The sequence below is a fragment of the Malus domestica genome, chromosome 13, assembly GCF_042453785.1.
Source record: "Malus domestica chromosome 13, GDT2T_hap1".
NCBI classification, from domain to species: domain Eukaryota; kingdom Viridiplantae; phylum Streptophyta; class Magnoliopsida; order Rosales; family Rosaceae; genus Malus; species Malus domestica.
The window spans coordinates 7,925,974-7,948,778 of NC_091673.1; the positions used below are offsets into that span (position 1 = coordinate 7,925,974).

Sequence of the window (22,805 nt, forward strand, 5' to 3'; positions counted from 1 at the left end):
TAACGATCCTTTGTAAGTCTCGATTCATAAATCATCCTTGCAAAAATTCAATTCAATTCAAAATTATTTGCCTATTCGTTAATGTTTTTGAACCCAATTAAATGTCTTAAATATTTCTGATTTAGTTAATATTTTGTAAAGATGATCTATGAGGTGCAACTTGAAAAATAGACGATTCGGATTGTTAAAGTTCGATGTGATGTGAACCCCACAACTAATCCTATTTTTATAAAAAAAAAATGGAGATCCCTTCTCTTAAAGGCTTTATATATATATATATATTTAGAGAATTGTTATTAGCACTCCAAAAATCTCATTATACACTTCTCACAAGTGTATTTTTCTTTCCTAATATAGAAAGTTTGGAGTGTATAATGAGATTTTTAAAGTGCTAATAATAATTCCCTATATATATATGTGTGTGTGTGTGTGTGTGTGTTTTTGTAAATAGTAATCATTCTTGCTCTTATCCTTGCCAAACCGATGAACCTGCACAAAGCCAATCATTTTTTAAAGGGAACTTTAATGAAAAGCTCATGGTACTGTTCACTTTAACGAAAAACCACATTTTTACACTAAAAAGTCAATCTTGATACTATTCATTTTACCCTTTATTTTGTCCTTATCATTAAAACTCAAAGTTTTCAAATCATTTTCATTAGTTTTCATTTTTTTAAAAGGCAAATCACATGGTGTTGCCCTTGTCTTGCCTCGCCCTCCAACGGGTACCCTTCAAAAGGCAATTTACTCACTTCCCAATGGCTAGTAATAGAAGTATCACTATCTTGGCATTCAGTACGGAAACGACATCGTCCATGACGTCCGCATACAACCATTTATTATCCAATTGCAGCTATTTTGTGCCCACCCTGACCTTGCAGCAGAAAAAACTCTTGACCACATCCAACTGAAAACGCCCCGGTCTCCCACATTTTAATGCAATTCAAATCCCACTCCGACATTGCACCTGATGGGCACTGACACTCTCCTGCATCCTCACCGTCCACGTGTCATCAAACCAACACATAATAACCACGTGACAATCGTTTATTAAAGAATCATTTTGATAACGTGACAATCGTTTATTAAACGAGTAATACATTTTTTTAACACGTGATAACTTTCTATTGGACGGTATTGTCACTAAGAAATATTAGTTGTCTTAGAGAATCAATCCCTCTTTATCTACGTTAACTCTTTGTGATACGAGCATATCGCCATCTTGATGTCTATGCGCATGATACAACATCACGTGAGATAAAATTTATACATACATTGAGTTGTTGATACGTGGTACTACAATGTAGATATACATGTATCCATTTGATGTATATGCGCATGATATAATATCATTATATCATGCGAAATGAAATTTATACATACATTAAGTTGTTAATACGCAGTACTACAATCAATATAGATATACATGTGTTATGAAAGTCCCTAATTTTTCAATGTACACAAAAAAACTATTACTGATTGTATTATTTCACTCAAATTTAAAATATTTAAAATATTAAGGAGATTCTTTGAATGGTGAGACTATTCATGAATTAGCATAATATTTAATAATATTAACACAAAAACACGAAAATTGATGTTAAACTATAAGCAGTCGTCTTTCTCTTGTACCCCCGAAATCAGACGGACACGAAATGAAATGATGATGGTGTTCTTAATAATATTTCTACCGTCAGCTAGTTACCGTTTAAAAGGCAACCGTATTTCAAAACCTTTCTAACTGTCTGGGGAGCAGAGAAGTTTCAATTTTTTCCTGTGGGCTTTTACTGTAACCCTGCCCAATATTCCTCTTGTGTGAGTAGTGACGACGGTGAAGGTGAATTGTTAAATTTGTAACCTGGTAGTTGCCTCGGTAAATTACAGTCCACAAATTCCCAGAGAAATTCGTTTTCTAACGAGTCCATTTCTTACTGTTACCGCCATGCATTTCTTTTAAGTATTTTAATGGCGGAATGGATCTGAACTTTCATTTGTAAATTCTGCAGTCACAAAAATCCATGCCTAAAATGTATATTATTCTCACAGTCATAGGAGTATAGGACAAAGGTTTCCTCTGCAAAACCCATCTGTCAATAGTTGTGCTGAGCCAGTTGCACCTAAATTCTCAGCTGGGACTTTTCACAAATAGGTTATCTGCCCTAAAAATTTGACCCTTCAGGTTAATTGGGGTTTAAAGTTTTAATCTTTAGAGGTTAGTTGGCATTTTTGGATAAATCCCAGATGGGCCCTTGGTCCCTTGCTGCAGTTTTGGAAGTTTCAGATATTTTTTTCTTCTGGGTTTTTGCTTCTCAGTGTAATTAATTTTGGTTTCATGTAGTTGTTTTTGTCTATTTGCATTGTAGCTACTTCTTAGTGGGTAGGAAGATTATTAGTAGGTGTCTGCATCTCATGTGCTCTAAGCATGTTACTGAAAAAATCTGTGTATTTTTGTATGGTTATCTGTCAAGCTGCATAATTCCTAGTAGTTTTTGTTTTTCTGGGGTGAGATATTTGGACTGGTTTTTGCCTCCCAGATCTGTTTTAGTATTAAGTTAGACAAGTTAATTAAGAAAGATAGAATCTTTAATCTTATTGGTTTACTTAGAATCTGCTTTGTGCAATTGCAGACTGCAAAATAGTAGTTTTTTTTTGCAACTTGGTTGAGTGGATACCGTGGGATGGTGTTCTAGTTTAGAGAGAGAGAGAGAGAGATTTGCAATTTTGAGGAAGATGAGATCCATAGAGGATAAGGAGATTTCTGGAGGGACTGGTATAAATTTTGAGTTTCAGAAAGCAAATGGAGGTAGCAGGACACCCCATCACAGAACAGCCTTGGGAAAACCAACACCTTCCAAATGGGATGATGCACAAAAATGGTTGGTGGGATTGTCCAGAGGAGCAGAAAAACACCAGTCCAAAACAAAACCCAGAAACTCAAATGCTGATGACTTGAGACTCATAGCTCCTGTACCACAGAAGGAGCAGGACTATTCAGATGGAGAAGAAGAACATCATCAACAAGAAGAAAATGGCTGTCCTAGGTCAGCTATGGCGAATCAGTACGATGTGGAGACGAAGAAAGTGGATTGTGATGATTCAGTGTGGAGAAGCAGCAACAAATCTATGGAGAACTCGACAGTGACTATGAGATCTATATGTTTGAGGGACATGGGGACAGAAATGACCCCTACTGCAAGCCAGGAACCTTCAAGAACTACCACCCCTATTCGAGCAACAACTCCGGCCGCGCGCAGCCCTATATCTTCGGGGTCATCTACCCCGGTGAGGCCGTGCCAGCATGGGAGGCAGGGCGCTCATCAAGGGTATCAAGTATCAACTGATGGGGGAAGAAGTGGTCATGATCAGACCAGTTCTTGTGGGAGAGGGAGCGGCACAGCGAAACGTTATGCAGAAGAATCAAATGCTTGCAAGAATTTGTCTGAGAATCCGAGTTCAGATCAAGGTACTAAACCGAGTCCCTTGGAAACAAGAGCAATGGCTTGGGATGAAGCAGAACGTGCCAAATATATAGCAAGGTGAGTTGCTGATATTCTGTTTTGTTTTTGCTGGTTAGTTACAACCAGTTGCAATTAATTTGAGTATTTTCTGCTCAAAGTTGGGACTTATTGGGGCAATTGTTTATTGGATTTGTAGGTATAAACGTGAAGAGGTGAGAATACAAGCCTGGGAAAACCATGAGAAGAGGAAAGCCGAGATGGAAATGCGAAAAATGGAGGTATATAACTCGTTCTTGAGTTCAGAGTTTCAGTTTCTTCTTGGAAAATTTTTGTTTGTTCTACTTGTTTAGATCCTAGATTGAAATTGTCTACATTACATGTTTGTTGGTACTTACTACTTGTTGCCGGAAAAGTTCAAGTTTCTCTCCTTAGTGCGGAAAGAACTAGCATTAGCTCAGTTTTCTTTTCATGAAAAAGATAAATGCAGATCCAAATCACTGACATTGGTTTCACATTTGCTAAGTTATTTTCCATGATTACAACGAAAAACTACCCTTAGCGTGAACCCTTTTTCCCCATCCGCTTCGTTGGTGAATCAAATCACCAGTGTGATCAATTAGGGGTGGGCACGGGCCGGGCCGGGCCCAAATTTGAAGGGACCGGACCGGACCCGCTTTAAAATGGAACGGGGCGGGGCGGGGCGGGTATTGAAATTTCTGAAGTTGGAACCGGACATAACCCGGCCTGTTTGAAACGGGCGGTTCGGGCCGGGTCCACGGGTCCAACGGAAGGGAACGACGTCGTTGTCTATCTTCCTCCGATGCGAAACCTAGATGCCCAGCGACAACCTTCACCGTCGCGCCGTTCAGCATCGTCACGTCTCCGGCGAACACCACTCGAATCTGTGACTGATGCATGTCGGTCTGAGTATATTACGAGTGTGCAAATACCACTCGGATCCATGACAAAGAGCTTTATTTGCACAGAACACTCGGATCCATGACAGATCCGAGAGAAATGAGGGACGTGTAGAGAGTGAGACTGTGAAAGAGTGAGAGAAAGGGGTGAGAGAGAAATGAGAGTATTGAATTCCAACGATGTTGGCGATGACGAAGCCGAGTATGAAGGTGTCCGAGGAAGAAGAGAGAGACTGCGAGTCTTGGTCCTGGGAAGAAAGAGCGGCAAAGTCATCTGCATCTCGGGAAGAAAGAGCGGCAAAGTCATCTGCGAAGCCAAGGGTGTCTATGTCCAACGGGAATACGAGAGAAACGTGAATGTCGTGAGAAATCACCTCTTGCTGCAGAGCCTCGGCCAAGCCACGGAGCCCGAACTTGCTGGCGGAGTAGGCCGTGTAGCCGTAGATTCCGACTTGGCCGGCCTGGGATGACATCAGCGCGATCGAGCTCCGGAATGAGAGTTGCAGAGATGGGGGGAGAAGAAACAGAGAAGAGGAATGAGGGAGAAGGGAGAAGGTTCGAGAGATTGGGTGTGTGTTCTCGAGAGTGAGAACCATCACGGGGAGGGACAAAAAGAAGTGGGCCTGGGACAGTAACAGTACCCAACACAGGGTATTTTTGCAAACGGGCCGGTCCGGGTACCCGTTTTTCTATACTTTTGGAACCGGCCCGAACCTAAAATTTCAAAGACCCGCCCCGCCCCGCCCCGTTTCTCTTTTTTAAAATTAGGACCCGCCCCGTACCCGCCCCGAACCGCTAATACCCGCCCCTACCCGCGGGTCCAGGACCCGTTTGCCCACCCCTATGATCAATATCTTCTTCAAGTACTACAGCATTAACGGAAAATTGCATCACTAACTTGAGAGCGTGCTCAATGGTTTTGATGAGCGCCATTATTCGGCTTTTCCACTTCCCGATAGTATTAATCATAGGCCATAAGAAACACACTCAACCATGTACCAATTCCTACTGAAATGCAGCTTTTCTGACTCGTTATTTTTGGTTTGGTACCAGGTGAAAGCGGAGAGAATGAAAACTCGGGGCCAAGAGAAGTTAACGAATAAACTCGCAGCAACCAGAAGAATAGCTGAAGAAAAGAGGGCAAATGCAGAGGCCAAACTCAATGAAAATGCTTTGAGGACTTCAGAAAAGGCAGATTACATAAGGAGGACTGGTCATTTGCCCTCTAATTTCTCTTTCAAGTTGCCTTCTCTTTGCTGGTAGCAGTATCTTATGGTGCACGCACCATTTCTCTTTCTTTTTTTCTTTACTGCCACTTGTTGAATATGTAATTTGAACCCTGTGGAATTTTATCATATTTATTTATTTTTCCTAAAGTAAATTGGGACTCCCCAATTAACGGATATCATTTTTTTCTACAATAATTTTATATTTTGGTGTGCAACCTTCTGTTCCACAAAGCAAAAAATTAAATAATTTGTATGTCAATGGTGGGGGTGTCTGTGTGTTTGGTATGGAGGAAAAGCACGTATCAAATCAGTCTCAGTGCGATTAATGACATGATTACTAATCCGTGCTAAATTTTTTTTTTAAGTGAAACAAAACATAGATGACGTAGTTTTGATTTGTGTCAGTTAAAAAAATATTGATTAAAGGTCTGTTTATTTCATTCGTCTTAAGCTAGTATAGGGGTCAAATGAAATTTCATAGAAGAGAATATATAAGTTATTGGGGTCAATAACCGCCAATGCCTTCAAGGCGATTGTGAAATGGTTGCAACAAATTTGTTTTATTATAAATAAAATATATTGATGAGAAAAAGATAATACAAGCAGCAAAGCAAAGAGCTGCTCTAAAAAAAGCAACAAAAGAGTTGTAGGCACAAGCATGGTTTAAAATATCCATAATATCCTGATATTTTTATCGAAATTTCTGTGTTTTTGAACTACTGATATTTTTTTAGACTATCGATATTTCCGATATCATCGATATTTTAGACCTTGCTAAGTCACTCATGTATCTTACCATGCAATGTATAAAGTGTAAAATATTATACTAATTCATTGTATATAAATGATTATGGTGTGTTTAAACTTCTTTCATTAATTACTACATATTTTCTATACTCACAATGTTTGTCAGCTTGCTATATAATCAATTTAAATCAGTTATATCTATCATGCAATGCATTTCCTTCCAATTTTTTGTGATAAACTAATAGATAATTGACTAAATAAACATCATGCAAAGTTTCAATAAAAACTTCCTAAGTTTTTCTTACAATTTCCGTGGTTTTTATTCAATTTTTATCAATATCGATAATATCCCGATATTTCCATCAAAATTTCTGTGTTTTTGGACTACCGATATTTCCGATATCATCGATGTTTTATACCCACAAGAAAAACAGACATCAAAACCAAAAATGCTGCATCAAAGCAGCAGCAACAAGAACTATATATCCACAGGTATATTCCATTTCCATAAAATAGATGCATTAGCAGCGAAATGAGCAATTTTCAAAAAACTCAACCGAAATCTAATAGTGGACTTAATTGAGTTGAGAACAATCGCATCGTATTAACATGAGTTCTTGAATCTACGGTTATTCCACTTTTCCAAACATAATACACAATACTTCAAATACATATGTATTGTAGTGAAATCTTAAAATTTTGCCCCAAATAGAAAATCTTATGATAGGGCAAAATGTTTGATGATGAAGTCCATGATGCCCCCCACCCCACCCACCCCACACCCCCAGAAAAAAAATGGAAATTAAGTCAACCGATATTTTGCCAACTGAACAAATAAATAAAAAACAAAAAACAAAATAAAAGCAGGAAAATAAAGTTGGCGAAGCCAAAAGACCCATCCGACCTCAAAGCACCTGCGTACGCACTCCTTTCCCCTCCTCGGTCTTCCTTCGAGGGCTTTCCTTTCGCTTTACAGTCGGCGCTCGCCGTCTCTCTCCTTGAAACGGTATCAATCAATTCCTTTCAAACCCTAATTCCCCCAGTTATACCTATTCATCAATTTCTTTGCTTCCTATTCTTTGCTTGTTCAATTTCTAGGGTTTCCTTTCGAAATCGAGTAATCTCCGTGGCTGCATAGCTCGAGAATTGAATAAGTAACTGGTATTGTTTTCTGCTCTATTGTTTGAATTTCGTATTGTTTTTGGATCCGAGTCCGTTCGGACTTAGGGCTGCGTATTCAATTTCTTCGAATTTTGTGAATTTTCAATTCAAATATTGGGAACAAGTAGTTGGGCTAATTTTGTGGGGGTTTAGGGTTAGGGTTTTATAGCTGACTTGAATTGGGATAAGGGTTCCTTATTCCGTGGTGCTTTAGAGCTTTGGATATAGAGATTTATGGCTGCTGGAAGACATGGGGACCATCGCGAAAATGAGATCAGGGGTCGAGAGTCCAGTTTTGATTTTCCAAGGAGGGATTTTGCTACGGCCAAAGAGGACAATGAAAGGATTAGGAACGGAAGTCCTGATGTTGAAATGGGTCAAGCTAGGGATTTGAGAGATAAAATTAGGGTTAGGCAGAAGGATATTAAGGAGGGGAATGCGGCTAATGGTGGGGATCGCTCCTCTTCGAGTAGGAATTATTCAAGCAATAGCAGTAGTCGGGTTGTGAGCCATGGGCCCAAGCCTTGTGGGTTTTCGGTTAGGGCATTGGATAGGGAACCTGGTGAATTGTCGAGTGAGAGTGGGTCTGACGATGCTATTGAGTCGGCAGCGCAGGTCAAAGAAAATACGGTTTCAAAAGTGGTGGAGAATGGAACTCAGTCTCCAAAAGAGAAGAAAAGGAAGTTTTCGCCAATTGTCTGGGATAGAGATGACAAAGGAGTGAGTAATCCATCAAAAAATAAGATCACCATGGCGGGTGCAGCAATTCCTCTACCTCCATCATTGTCTAGGGTACATCATCAGTCTCCTAATGTTATTTCAGATAGCAGTGTACAAGTATCTTCAGCTATAATTGATCAAGTCGAGAATTTACAATCTTCCTCACCAGTTAAGGCGCCAGTGGCGTCTGGGTATGTTAGTAATGGTGTCTCTGAGTCTCCACTAGGGATATCTTCACCAAATCAGCAATCGGGTAATGATCATGAAGCAGAGCAGCTAGAAGATGAAGAATATGTTCCCACCCGAAATATATCATCTTCAAGATGGGCAGCAGGAAATATATCACCTGATGAAGGTGAAAGTTTAGAGAACCAGGAAATGCCTAAAAGGAGGAAGAAAACTCCTCTGGTAGGGTCAGTGGAAGATAGAGTACAGAATAATTCATTAAACTCAGAGTCGGGGGAGCTTAAGAGAGACGAGTCCGAACTAGCAAGAGCGCAGTCATCTGAATCTGATGAAACAGATGCCCGTATAAGATCTTCCAGTGGGGATGATTACCAGGATAATGATTCAGAGAGGGATGACTATATGGATACTGACAAGGATCATGGTAATAATGGTTCTAGTGTTAGTCAGTCAGACACAGATTCAGATGATGATAATAACTCTCGCGAGACAGCAGAACCTGCAGCTCCTCCACAAAGAAGCGTGAACATGCTTCAGGGTTGTAGAAGTGTTGACGAGTTTGAGAGACTAAACAAGATCGATGAAGGCACTTATGGTGTTGTATATAGAGCTATGGATAAGAAAACTAAAGAAATTGTGGCCTTGAAGAAGGTAAAGATGGAGAAGGAAAGAGAAGGTTTCCCATTGACTTCTCTTAGGGAAATAAACATTCTTCTTTCGCTTCATCACCCATCAATTGTTGATGTGAAGGAAGTGGTGGTGGGGAGTAACCTTGATAGTATTTTTATGGTGATGGAGTACATGGAACATGATCTTAAAGCACTCATGGAGACAAAGAAGCAGCCATTCAGTCAGAGTGAAGTTAAATGCCTTATGCTTCAGTTATTGGCAGGTGTGAAATATCTTCATGATAATTGGGTGCTTCATCGAGATTTGAAGACATCTAACTTGCTTATGAATAACCGGGGTGAGTTGAAAATATGCGACTTTGGGATGGCTCGTCAGTATGGGAGTCCTTTAAAACCGTATACTCATTTGGTGGTTACACTTTGGTACAGGTGAGCTGCAACTGCACATTGCTCTTTATTTTATTTTTAATTTCATCCTTTAGGTGTTTTATGCTTATCAGTTTAACCTATTAATTCATCTTTTATTTTTTTAATTGGTTGACGACTTCCACCTTGAATTTCAAGATTGACATATGGTTTCACGGGTTTTCATTGTTATTGGATTCAGTTCTTTTTATTCTCAAGTAATTTGACTGTACAATTAGCTTTGTATTCTTGGTATCTCTCTTTGTATTTCAAGGTTGATGCCATCTCAGCATATGTTAGTCATGATGGGTATAATGTGATAAAGGCCATTGATATAGCTGGTCATGTTTTACACAATTGTCTTTCCTCTGATTTGTTTTATTTGTTATGTGTGGGTTATTGTTTGCTTTTGCCTGGTGTGCATGTGTATGTGTGTTTGTGTATGTTGTATGTAGAATCGTAGATGCATACTTTTGTGTACCCTCAAAAGTTTTAGTCATTAATGCTATTTCAATGCAGGGCACCGGAACTTCTGTTGGGAGCGAAAGAATATTCAACATCTATCGATATGTGGTCACTTGGTTGTATCATGGCTGAACTATTATCAAAGGAGCCACTTTTCAATGGGAAAACTGAATTCGATCAACTTGACAAGGTAATTAATTTTATTTGACGTGCTTGAAGTTTGATTACTTTCTTACTCATTCACATACCTGTGGATTTAGTTATTTAAGTTTATAATCACTGCGCTTCTCATAAAAATTTATAATCACTACAGATTTTTAGAATCCTTGGCACACCAAATGAGACAATCTGGCCCGGATATTCCAAGCTTCCTGGAGTGAAGGTCAACTTTGTTAAGCACCCGTAAGTATGAATATTTTTTTTAACTAATTCCCAAATTTTCATTATGACATCTTGATTTTCTTATTCTTGCCGCTGTTTTCCCAGGCTTCCAGCTTTGGGTGATTCTGATCTGGCTATCTGGCCTCCGTTGGTGATGCTTTCAGTTCTAAGCTTTTCATTTATGCATTAACTTCTGACCTGTTTCTTTCAGGTATAATCTTTTGCGCAAGAAGTTCCCAGCTACGCCATTTACTGGATCTCCAGTACTTTCTGATGCTGGATTTAATTTGTTGAACAGGCTTCTAACTTATGATCCTGAAGAGGTAAGTCTGCTACCTAGACTTGCCTTATTTGGGTATGATTGGTATAGTTACTTATATATGTACTGTATTTTATACAGAGAATTACAGCTGGAGATGCTCTGAATCATGAGTGGTTTCATGAAGTTCCTCTTCCTACAACGAAGGAGTTCATGCCTACCTTTCCTGCTCATCATGCTCAGGACAGGTATCTTGATCTATCTATTGCTACAAACAAGTCCCACATGTGGTATTACTTGGGACTTGATTTCCTACATTTAACAAAATTCATGTTGTAAATAGGCGCACGCGGAGAGTTTTGAAAAGTCCAGATCCTTTGGAAGAGCAACGTAGAAAGGAGTTGCAGCAAGGGCAAATAGGAACTGGTGGAGTATTTGGCTAGTAGAAATTAATCAGTGATCAGTGGCCTAGGCTGAGGTGAGAGACATGCTTCAAACGGAAGTTGCAAACATTCTATGTCAGACGATCATTTGTGCTGTTTTTTAGCAGGCACTTCATGATTTGGTTGGAGAATGTATCTGTGACATTGCTTTCATGTCGAGGTTAACTTTGCCTTTCATCTTTGATCATCGTATAGGAATGCATCTGTGACATTACTTTGATTGCCTTTTCTTTAGAAAAGAGAATCAATTGCTGCTGAAACTCGTGTATGTAACATATTTTTGTTGGTACATTGTAAACAGCTCTCTTTTGCTTTTCAATATTACCACTGCCGGTTATATTAGAACATATTTAATATTCACGTTGTGTTTGCAAGAGGCGGTTGGTGTGAAGTGGAGGGGCATTCTTTGCTTTTTCTTGATGAAGAGTTTGACAGTTACCGTATTATTTTATAAGGTAATATGTTAATCTCCGATATCTGTGGAATGTTCTGGGGGATGAAGATTTTAAGCCATAAGGGTATTATTTAATTTTAATATAGACAATATATTCGTTTAAAACATTTGTTGGATAGTGAACACACATCTTTTCTGTAGCTTCTTGGAAGTTGAAGCCCTCAAAATACGTATAAAAAACAATGCTGTACATGACTGGTTACATGGTAATTTACCTTTCTAATATATGTGCACGAGAACTGTAACTGTATTCATTCTCTTTTTGCTTCTGTGCTGGGTAGGCATCAAGTTTTTCAGATATCAACTTTATTGCTTAGTGTAGTTCTTTTGTTTGCAAATTTTCAGTGAGTTCATACCAAATTGATTCTATTCTATGGTTACCCTGTGTTGGTGTCATTCTTTATTAGTGTCATTTTTGGTATTTTGACCTCCATCAGTACCCGTGGACATGGAAAATGATTCACTTTGTCCAGTTATTCCCTTTTTTGCTTCTGATGGTGAAGAATCAACATTTCACTAGTTCTAGATTTATTTATGACGTATATCTGCGCATGTCACTGCAGTATCAAAGCAAGCAAATTGAGGAGGTTTCCTGCACTTCCAGGAATTTATAGAACTTCATTTAGTTGTTCCTATGGGCAAACTAGAGGTACCATGCAAACCCTTGGTTTGTTTAGATTTTGGTGTTATCTTCTTCGGATCTTAATGGTTTTTTCCGTGAATTATTTTGACAGCATTTTAGTGTATGCTTTTTTTTTTTGTTTGTTCCAGAAGTGTATTGAGAAATGCATTAGAAAGGAAAATGAAGAATAAAAATCAATTCTGGTTGCAATTCCTGGATGGTTCATATTCTAAATTTGACGATTTCAGGAGCATGTTGTGGCCCATTCAGTTTGCTTTTATGTTGTTCATATAATTGAATAAAATTCAATGCTGCTTAAAATCTGAATGCGTAGATACTGAAATGCTAGTTATGATAGCGATATAAACATATTTGTCATCTAGCACTTTCTTTTGTATGTTTGTCTTGTTTCGTGCATTTTTTTGAGGACAAAAATGAGGATATGAATTCTGGTCCAAAATTATTCTATATAAAGAACTTTGAAAAGCCAATGCATGTATCCTTACGAATACTTAAGGCTTGGTTCATAAACACCATCTTGTTGAAAGCTGAAAGAGTTATAGGAGTCTTTTCTTTGGATATAAGTTAGTATGATGGTGTAATTCGTTTGAAAGTTTGAAACTCATGTTTAGAAAAAGTTAGGGTTAAGGTGGTCCGCTGATGTATAGGGATGACTAACTCGAAGCATATAGACTACGGTTTATATACATGGTTTAGAGGAAACTCTAGCTGATTTTCTAAATTTTGTAGTTTTGTATCAATAAATGGGTTTTCGGAATTTGAATCTCTTTAATGGATAAGAGGATACTCCTTGCTTGATATTCGGTTATTGTTGCTTATCTGTGTCGTAATTCCATTATAGGCACAGCTGGAGTCGAATGGGTTGCTTGAAGATGGAATATAGTTGTCTGCTTCCCATAAACTTAACCAAATATCGTATGAGGAGAATCAGTAAGCCTAGGTGGAATGTAGACAAATACTTGCCATATGCTTTGCTGCAGGTGGTGACTGATGAGGCTCGAGAGGCAGATTAGGGCGGTAGAGTTATCGCATGCAAATACAGGTAATTAGCTGATGAAGTTAATGCACAATCATAGCTAACGATCTGCCGTTGTGGGACTCGATTATGTCTGCATAGTCGAAAATGTTAGGTTGCATTTGCGCACCGAGTAGTCTGTAGTGTATTGATCTCACTGTTTGTCTCGATCCTTTCCATATATATATATATATATATATATGTTATATATTTTTTGAATACATCGATATTTTTTACATTAAAGGGGAGGGGGAATTCGGCTGAGCGGTTCATTCCAAAAATTTGATGTTTGGTTTAGGCATGCGACAATGAAACCTGGGTAGTCAGGTGAAAATTGTTCTCCTATGTAGACTGTATACAAAAAGGAAGCGTGAATTTGGCATTTGAAGTATATAGTTTACAACATACAAGTTTCTTCCTATTTCTCTCCGGCCGCTGGACTTGTAGTCGGAAACAAGTCGTACACTTCAAAGTACCACATCGCGAAGAGATGGCGGTGCAAACCAGAACAAATCAACGATTCGGGGCGTGAACCCTTAACGTCTATTTTCGCAGGTCGGTTTCTCAACGCCAGTGTTGCCGGGAAAGAGTGGGAACGTATCAAGTCGAGGAGAAAACTAACGTCTTTCCAAGCACAAAGGTAATCAAAGACAGTTCGATGAAAAAGATCGTGTTGAGGAGGCCTCTGTCGACCGTCCATCCGAAAATTGTGATCCCTCCGATGTTGGTTTGCAAGTACAACACTGCATTGGAGAATAAAGACATGGATCATGATCCCACACTTCAACAACCAACACAAGTGAACTAAGAGAATACAAAGAGATGTACTTCGGAAGCAATGGAAGCTGATACATACCAAAGGCTTGTCTCCTGTGATACGAAGACATGTACGAAGCCAGCTGTGTGTTTGTAGGCATTTGAACATAATCCATCGACTCCAAATCACTGTCGGAGTAACTTATATGCAGCGAGTTTAATGAGTTGGCGGCCTCTGAGTTCACTGAGCCGTTTGAGCTTCTGTTGTGAGATGTATCGTTAGAACTGCATGTCATTAACGCATTCCATCTACTGGCAACTGTCGCTATGCCTTGCGCTCTATGGGAAATTCTGGTTGCAGTGTGCAGGGAAAGAATAATGCCGACAACTTGAACAATCGTGGAGACCTGAAAATTTGGGAGAAAAAATAGAAGGAATTATGATTTATGAGCCTGTAAGAGCGGGAAGGCACACAAATTTACGACACTGATTTCTCCACTGTATCCTGTGGTTTCAAATAGAGTCACAAACTGGCTAGCTGTGACAACTAAGAACTGCAGTAGGAGGAAGATCCGGAACCTGTGGCTTATTTTACAGAGATGGTAGCGCAGGCGGATATGCTCCTCCATAAACACCAGCATGTCAGATTCCCTCTCCAAGAGCCTTCCGAAATCGTCGAAGTGGATAACTTGCAAATTGCAGACCAAGTGAAACAAAATGCTGGCTGTTAAAGTGATCGTACTCGCATAAGCCCATGACAGAACCAAAGCTAACAGTACGCCGACCGACATCCCCCACCCCCATGAATCCTGATGGACATATATCATCCGAACAACCTCACGTAGAGTCTTCAGAATAAAACATGGGAGCGCCCACCGAACGAGCAAGCAGAAAGAATCCTGTCAAGATATATGTCCCAAGAAAATTTGGTTACCACATTTTAACTTCATATGTGGAAAATTCTAGTATACTATAAACACCTACATCTGTGGCCGTTGAATTATTGGCCGCACATCTAATGCTACATTCATTCAATGGATGCCATACACCGGAGCATAGCATAATTTTCGGGTGATATATACAATGCACATGTTCATAACACAATCAATTCATCAAGTAAACCATTTCAAATTATACCTTAATCTGCTTGATATAATCGTTTCGAAACCGAACCATGTGACCGCTATTGCGATCAACAGACAGGAACCGCCGAATGCCATACTTGCGAAGACTCTGAGAGATGCAGAGCACAGAGACCGCCGCCAGAACCGCTTGCGATCCCACGATAACTAGCTCGAACCCTTTAATCTGATACTTGTCACAGTCGGAGCAGTTGAACACCACAAGCGCAACCACCGGAAGAGCCACACCGATGAGAACCAGGGCCGTCCAGGACAGAGCAAGGCTCAACCAAGAAGATTGGTTGAAACCCAAGAGAGTGAGAAACGTTTCTAGCCATTGGAGGGTTTGGTCCAATTGCGTGTCTTTATATTCTTCTTCTCCTCCCAGGTGGTGGTGGTTGTTGTGGTGGTTGCTGTGGTGGTTGTTGTGGTGGTAGTTATGGTGGTGGTGGTTATTGTTATCAGAATGGAGCAGAGGGGTAAGTTGGGAAGGTGGCTCCTCTGTTTTTATAAAAAGATCCGCCATGGATGGATTAAGAGCTTAATTAGGGAGCTTAAAGCTGAGATTTTAGCGGGTTTAGAGATAAAACGGTGGCAACCCAGTTGAGATTTTGTTGCTTTAAGTAGGAAAGTAGGAATCTTTTTGCAAATTAATTTACAGGCCCAGCCTGTCGTCGGGTTAAAGAATCAGATCAAAACCCAGGTTTTTTTTCTTTCTTTCTGAATCTTCTGATTTTCTTTACGCTTAAGAATATACTTAACCTGGAGGCCTGGAAATTGGAATTCTTTAAGGGGAAGACAAAACGATGATTGAGTGACATGTATTGGGAACAAAGGGGACAAAAAGTGACTCGCAACAAATGTCGGATCTGTAATCTTAGAAAATGCTTTTGTTGTTTCATATTTTAGAACACCAACTTTGTCGAATTCGAAGGCTTCTGTGTTCCCGCCAAATAAGAACATGTCCGGGCCAGTCATGGCCTCACCGGAAGAGCAATCATTGGCCGACATATGTGACAACTAAGCTAATTAAGCATGTCGGATTATGCGGTTTTGATTGGGGTTTAAGGTTAATTAATTGGTGGGGGATCGGTGATTGGAAAGAGGGTTAAGGGGGTGGAGACTGGAGTGGTTTGATTCAAGTGGGCTGGAGCATTGTTGGTGGCAGATGATTCGATTGAGATGGTGATGATTTTGGTATAGTTAAATAGGGAAAGAGTTTTCGTGGAAGGATATGATTCAATGCACTAATTTATGATGTCTGTTTTTGAGGTAGCGATATAGCGTGATAATTGAAGGAAATTAAACGATAACTTTAAAGAGTGGAAGTATTAAATTATTAAAAAATTATGATTTTTAATCAAAATGGTCTCCATAACTCTTTATTTTGGTTTTTAAGAATTAATCAATAGAAGTAGTTCCTGAATTTGTCCATCGTCAATCATTTTGGTTATTTTCTAAAAAATCTTCGTTAAATTTAAGAAACCACCGGTGCAGAAGAGGGCTTGATTTGACAAAAATACCTCAATTTAATACCTACATCAAGTATTAGCATTGCTAGCAATTCTAATTGAAAACATAATTCAAAATAACAAAATTTTAACAATAGAATTTAAGATGAAAAGCTCGTACGTCTCATCAAAACAATAAGTTTGATTCTCAATATTGCTCTCTTAGCATCTCTAGCATAAAAAACATAATTTTCAAATATAACAAGAGAATTTGATGTAATGAAGTTCATAGGTCACATATTGACCAAAAAAAAAGTTCATAGGTCACATTGAAGCAATAAGTTTGATTTCTAATTTGCTCAGTGAAAAATGAGATATTTTTCAATGTGATCGGTACACGGGGTAGTACACCACGTGTCATTATACAAATAGTGGGATATGTATACTAAAAAGTTAATAACTTAAAAAATAAAATTTCTCACTACTCCTATTAAAACACGTGATGTACCACTTGTGTTCTCGTGGAGCATTAAAACCCGCCAAAGAGAGCCTAGCCCATAATTTCCATAGTCGTAAGTTGAGACCGCTTTACACAAACAATACCGCAAAATATTATATGTATCACAGGTGCCTCACGATCTCAAGTTGAGAATAACGGAGATTGAGCCCAGAGCTTGAAGCTCAAATTTAAAATGCTTAAATTTTCCTATTGTTACGTCAATTAAGATAATTTTCAATCCACTCAACTATATATTCCACATCAATTCTTTTATGGGAATTTTAACGAAAAGTACCTGGTACTGTTCACTTTAACGAAAAACCACATTTTTACACTAAAAAGTCAATCCTGGTACTATTCATTTTGCTATTTATTTTGTCATTATCATTAAAACTCAAAGTTTTCAAGTTTTTTTAATTAGTTTTCCTTTCTTTTTTATTTGGTGGAAAATGACACACATTTGGTAACGAAACTAAGTTTAGTCTGTCATATAGTTGATTTTATATGTCAACTAGCTCTTAATTTAACATTTTTTCATGTACTATATAAATTCTAATTTCCGATAAAGAAAGAATTGGTTTGACAATATTGATGGACTTTTATATATTTGGTCTGGAGATCGATATGGACTTGTACATTTGGTGGTATATCAGGTCCTCATCTGTTTTGTTCTTAGAGCTCGTCTTTAGTCCCTAAACCCAACCCCATTTATATTTATAAACAAGAAGTCGTCACTTGGCACTGTACACAAAAGAAATTAACTAAAATAACTACATTTATATATAGAAAATTATAGCAACGGTTCCTTAAATTTAATCCAATTAGAGTAATGGTCCATTGATTCATCAAAACCTGTAGTTATAGTCATTTTCATTAACTTCATCAGAATTCTGTCAAAATGAGTCATATTGAAATGATCATTGTTACAGTTGGGTCAAAGCTGAGGGATCATTACTCCAGTTGAGTTAAAATTGAGAGACTGTTACTACAATATACTCATATGTATATAAGGGAAGCACACCAATTTGGGGAAGCTTTCAATATTCCTAAAATACTCCTACAAATTTTAACTGAACGGCAGACCTGACACCATTGACATATAAGCCCACGTTAATAACATGTCTAATTTTATGATTTTTTTTTGAACAAACGATATTAACTATATTAAGGGGTGAGATATTGGGCTAAGCCTCATAAGTGGGTTCAAAATCGCATTGACGAGAATCGAACCTAAAATCTTTTACTTACCAGTAAAGAGGAATACCACTACACTGTAATACTAAGTGATAATTGTGCGATTTAAAATGGAAACAATGAACAACATTCAATAAAAATATGGTCAAAATCGTAAAATAATACCATTCACAAGTTTTGGAAAAAAATATAAAAGAAAAAAGAATTAATGTGGAATTCTCTGTTCTCGACAATATATGCTCCCATCTCAATAATGATAATTTCCAATCACCAAAAAAACACCCACACTTGAAATTTATTAGGGTAAATTATACATAACTACCTCAACTATTCGGTCATTAACAGTTTCATACCTCATATTTAAAAGTTTTAATGTCATATCTTATCTTCGAATTTGTTGCAATGTGCTACCTCCGTTACATTGGCTGTCAATTGGTCAGTTATATGATGACGTGGCATACGCCACGTCCCACCATTTCCACATATGAACTTCCACGTGGTCTGCCATGTAGATTTCCTGCCAAATTAATTTTCATGTAAAAAAAAACTAGAATTTCTTTGTCAACATAATTATTTCCCGCCAAAAATCGTCCACGTCAGCAAAAAAAATATTTTTTTTTTTTAAGGGGTCCAATTTTGGAAGATAATACAACCTAAAAAAACCAAACCAAATGGAAATTGTACATAAACACATGATATAACCAAAAATGAACACAAAGTCCACTTGAAACAAAACATTTGCAAAGACCAAAAGATGAACTGTAACTCATATAGCATCATTGAGCCATCTAACATTTACAAAGATATGCATTAGACATCCTTAAATATCCCAAAATGCACAGTGCACTGATCCAAAAAACATACTGAAATCCATCTATCAAAGCAGTGCAAAACAATGCATTTTCAGGGATACAAATCAGTTCAAAAAACCAAAAGAAATTCAATGTTTGTGATGTCTAATTCTAGAACCCATGTACCATAATTTTAGTTCCTACTGCACATAAAACATGAAGTGAAAACAGTAATTTGTTACAATTTCTGGCATCTTTAGGTCTTGGTTTGCCTTGTCTTTCTCTGCTTGGTGGCTCTCGGTGAATGAGCTTCAGGATTTGCAGATGAATCATCCCTTGATTGCGATGCCTAATTTCAATGTTCATTACAAAAAGGTTAAATGCAAAGTAAGGTTCTAAACTAAACTTGTTGTTGTAAACTTCAAAGAAGAGGATTAGGTTTTGTACCTTAGATTTCCTTGTTCTCTTTTTAGGTGCAGCTTCGGCTGATGATGATGCTCTCTCTTGGGCTGATGTGGATGCCTATAAGAAAGTATAAAATCATTCATTAAAGGATTAAAGGATTAAGGATTAAAGGATTAAAAGATTAAAGAAAGTACAAAATGTTACTTGTTTGTCCCTTAGAGGAAAATGTCAATGATGGGTCTGTGAATTATGTCCTTCTTGCTTGCATATAGTACACTTCAAAGCACCTTGCCCTTTCTTTCCTAGCTTAAATGGCTTAGGAGGACCTTCAGGATTATTTGGTGGGTTGGTGGGAGTTTGTTCACCATCTTTCTCCAAATTAGCAGCTTCTTTGTTTCTTTTCTTCCTTGGTCTTCCAAGTTGCCTTGTATATAATGGAGGCAAGATTGGTGGGTTTTCAGTATCCTCCTACAATGACATACCATTCATTGGCATTATTAAGTAACAATAAACTTCCAAGTACCGTGCCTTTGAATAGTATGCATCCACATAATTCTCAGGTTTTTCTCTCTTGAAATGGATGATAGATATTGCATGGTTGCAAGGTATTCCCGTCAAGTCATACTTCATACAAGAGCATGTCTTCTTAACCAAGTCCACCACATATTGTTCCTCACCTATAGCATCCACTTGAAATTTGGTCCCTCATGACCATTATGCAGTGCACCTGCCACTTAAAAGTTTGGCTTCCTCCAACTTCTTCCTAATCTTAGGGCAGAAATCTCCTACTTGCTTCATCATTATACCTCACCTTATTTGAATTCTCTTCATCAACATAGGGTTTTGCCTTGGCACTAGTATGACTGCATTGAATGATTCACACAAATTATTGAGCAACATGTCACACTTTGGATAAGTTTCAAAGTGGGACTTGCTTCATTGAGTTGCAGGCTTTTTCACTAGCTGATTGTAGGCCTTCTCATTTAGCTTCTTAACCTCATCCATTGCCTTTTTGAAGTGTGGAACCATTGTTGTTTTGGCAACTGCCCATAGAGCATCTTTTAAAGTTTTCCCTTTGAACAAATTCTTACAGTTTGTGTACAAATGCCTCACACAGAATATGTGGTGGCATCTGGGGATGACCTTTTGAAATGCTAGAATTAGCCCATTTTGCTTGTCATTGATAAATGTCCACCCATTTTGGTTTTCTATACCCACATCATCAGTTAACAGTTGTAAGAATGTCCACCCATTTTGGTTTTCTATACCCACATCATTAGCTAAAAGTTGTAAGAACCAAACCCAAGCTGCATTTTTTCCATTTCCACCACTTCATAAGCAATAACCCATGTCTCATCATTTGGATCATGCCAACAACACATAGCAACTGCCCTCTATGTAAAACCTTTAAGTGGCACCCATATAAACCTATCAAAAGTCTACATCCTGCCTTAAAGCCTTCTTTGCATGCCCCCAACCAAACATATATCCTCTGAAACCTTTCCCCATCCAACTTCAACTTCACAGTACTTCTAGGGTTAATCCTTCTTACTTCATCAGCAAAATCCCACAATTTTGTATATTGCTCTGCATGTTTCCCTTCAATAATCTTGAAAGCTTTATTTAATGCCCTATAAACCTTCATCTTTGTATACCCATGATTCCACTCGTATTCCACAGTTGATAAAAAAGATTTGACAGGCCATATGGGATTGAGCTTTATCCGATCCAAGTACAAATCTGTGAGTAAAAAAACAGTCATGTTCTTATTTGCCCAAGTCCTCCCACAAGTGTGGTGATTAAGGACTGTCTTGATTTGGATGCTGCTTGATCCATGCATCTTGCCAACAACACACATCCAAGGGCAGTCCTTTGCACCCTTGGCAGTAATCTTCAACTTCTCATTCCTATATAAATGAATTTCCCCATATCCTTTCACTAAGGAATACATCATGACAGCTCTCTTGAATTGCACATTGTCTCTGAAAATAAGCCCTAGAGTAAGCTGTGGATTCTTCATTTCCATTTTCTCATTAAACTCTGGATAATGCTTTCTTTTTTGGCCTTCTTCCTCACCTTCAGAGTGTACACTTTCCAGATCATCATAATTATAATCTGGTTCATGAACCAGATTCACATCCCCATCTCCAGCTTCTTCAACCTCTTATTGTCCTTCCCCTTCTTGTCTCTCCCCTTCTCTTTCATTTACTTACTCTTCTTCTCCTTCATTGCTTTCCTCAGTTTGCCTTTTTTTCCTTTTCTGAGATTGCCTTCCTGCTCTTTGCACCTCATTTTTTTGAATCACATCATACTTAGCAAAATTTGGGGTATCTTCATCACTCTCTACAAAGTCACTGTCTTCTTCAGGATCTTCTTCTTCACTTTCTTCTTGGTCTCCTTCAAAATCGATAGGTACATCAAAGAAGGTATCACCGTGTTCATCTTCACCTTCTTCACCAACTTGTAAACCTTGTTCATCAACTTGTACATCTTGTAAACCTCCTTCTCGAGCAACTTGTACATCTTCTTCCTTAGCCACACTTGTACCAGCTACTCTTCTTGGTGAAAACCTTCATCCGAGCACATAACAGTCACCTCTTCTTCAATAGACACCCCTTTATTATCTGAGGGTCCTTCAATAGCTAGCAACCCTTTTTTTTCTTGGTTTACAAGTTATTGCCATAATATCCCCTTCCTCCTCACTTAATTCCTCAATAATCACTATGTTTGGACCGGTGCACTTCGTATACTCCATAAATTGTTGTTCCTTGGTAAAGGCTTCTTATGCAAACAATTCTTCAATGTACATGTTTAACACTCGAGCCTTTGGAACAAAGTTACACATCTTTTGTACATCGGCATCACTCTGAATGGGCTTCAAACCATTACTAAAGTCCATGTTGGGAATCTTGTAGTAATAGTTCATGAACATCTCATTATATCCTATAGCTTCCACCATATCATTTATCACAGGGAGTGACATTAAATCCTTGTCGCAATAATCTATATATGCAACTTTCCCCCCACAGTAGTATTCATGACCGAGCTCCCCACCATGGTGCAAACGAATCAAAAATAGTTTTGGATAACCTGAAATTCACAAAAAAAAAAAAAAAAAACAGTTAAAACCCTAAGACCACAACCCACCATAAATGTAGACAAAGCAAAGCACAATGCACATCACAGAGAAATGCCCTAAGCCTTAAAGCCAAACCCCTAACACCCAAGTCCTAAAGCCTAACCCCTAACCCCGAAGCCTTAAGGCCTAACCCCTAACCCCTAAGCCCTAAGGCCTAACCCCAAAGCCCTAAGGCCTAACCTCTAACCCTTAAGGCCTAAGTCCTAACCCCCAAGCCCTAAGCCCTACCTAAGGCCTAACCCCAACCCCTAAGCCTTAAGGCCTAACCCCTAAGCCTTAAGGCCTAACCCCTAACCCTCAAGCCCTAAAGCTTAACCTCTAAGCCCTTAGGCCTAAC

The 22,805-nt window shown here is 38.5% G+C and overlaps 3 protein-coding genes across 8 annotated transcripts; 2 read left to right on the forward strand and 1 right to left on the reverse strand.

The window, feature by feature from the left end:
* The first annotated feature begins 1,717 nt into the window (after positions 1-1,717).
* LOC103452111 (uncharacterized protein At3g61260) lies at positions 1,718-5,778 on the forward strand. The gene is made up of 3 exons (XM_008391598.4): positions 1,718-3,536; positions 3,655-3,736; positions 5,429-5,778. Exons 1-3 carry the CDS (start codon positions 2,731-2,733, stop codon positions 5,636-5,638), a joined length of 1,098 nt encoding a protein of 365 aa, XP_008389820.3. The 5' UTR covers positions 1,718-2,730; the 3' UTR covers positions 5,639-5,778.
* Positions 5,779-7,210: 1,432 nt separating this feature from the next.
* On the forward strand, positions 7,211-14,912 carry LOC103452113 (cyclin-dependent kinase G-2). 6 transcript variants are annotated; one of them, XR_011574485.1, is made up of 9 exons: positions 7,217-9,476; positions 9,972-10,107; positions 10,231-10,319; positions 10,510-10,621; positions 10,699-10,805; positions 10,901-11,035; positions 12,018-12,103; positions 12,939-13,139; positions 13,668-14,912. XR_011574485.1 is itself a non-coding variant. In XM_070810394.1 (7 exons), exons 1-6 carry the CDS (start codon positions 7,747-7,749, stop codon positions 10,998-11,000), a joined length of 2,274 nt encoding a protein of 757 aa, XP_070666495.1. In that variant the 5' UTR covers positions 7,217-7,746; the 3' UTR covers positions 11,001-11,035; positions 11,196-11,347. The 6 variants fall into 6 exon arrangements, 2 of the variants coding, with proteins under 2 accessions (XP_070666495.1, XP_028947672.1); XR_011574484.1 differs by lacking the exon at positions 13,668-14,912 and having other exon boundaries at positions 12,939-13,355; XR_011574487.1 differs by lacking the exon at positions 13,668-14,912 and having other exon boundaries at positions 7,223-9,476; positions 10,404-10,621; positions 12,939-13,355.
* LOC108169266 (uncharacterized) lies at positions 14,306-15,666 on the reverse strand. Its single transcript, XM_070810395.1, has 2 exons — positions 15,006-15,666; positions 14,306-14,767 (listed from the first exon to the last, which is right to left on the reverse strand). Exons 1-2 carry the CDS (start codon positions 15,513-15,515, stop codon positions 14,306-14,308), a joined length of 972 nt encoding a protein of 323 aa, XP_070666496.1. The 5' UTR covers positions 15,516-15,666.
* Positions 15,667-22,805: the final 7,139 nt, after the last annotated feature.

Bases quoted from the DNA above. Each gene is read 5' to 3' on its own strand.
- LOC103452111 (XM_008391598.4), top strand. From the start codon at position 2,731: ATGAGATCCATAGAGGATAAGGAGATTTCTGGAGGGACTGGTATAAAT. The intron at 3,537-3,654 runs GTGAGTTGCTGA...TTGGATTTGTAG, and splicing joins CGTGCCAAATATATAGCAAG to GTATAAACGTGAAGAGGTGA. The intron at 3,737-5,428 runs GTATATAACTCG...GTTTGGTACCAG, and splicing joins TGGAAATGCGAAAAATGGAG to GTGAAAGCGGAGAGAATGAA.
- LOC103452113 (XM_029091839.2), top strand. From the start codon at position 7,747: ATGGCTGCTGGAAGACATGGGGACCATCGCGAAAATGAGATCAGGGGT. The intron at 9,477-9,971 runs GTGAGCTGCAAC...ATTTCAATGCAG, and splicing joins GTGGTTACACTTTGGTACAG to GGCACCGGAACTTCTGTTGG. The intron at 10,806-10,900 runs GTATCTTGATCT...TGTTGTAAATAG, and splicing joins GCTCATCATGCTCAGGACAG to GCGCACGCGGAGAGTTTTGA.
- LOC108169266 (XM_070810395.1), bottom strand. From the start codon at position 15,515: ATGGCGGATCTTTTTATAAAAACAGAGGAGCCACCTTCCCAACTTACC. The intron at 14,768-15,005 runs GTATAATTTGAA...ATATCTTGACAG, and splicing joins ATTATATCAAGCAGATTAAG to GATTCTTTCTGCTTGCTCGT.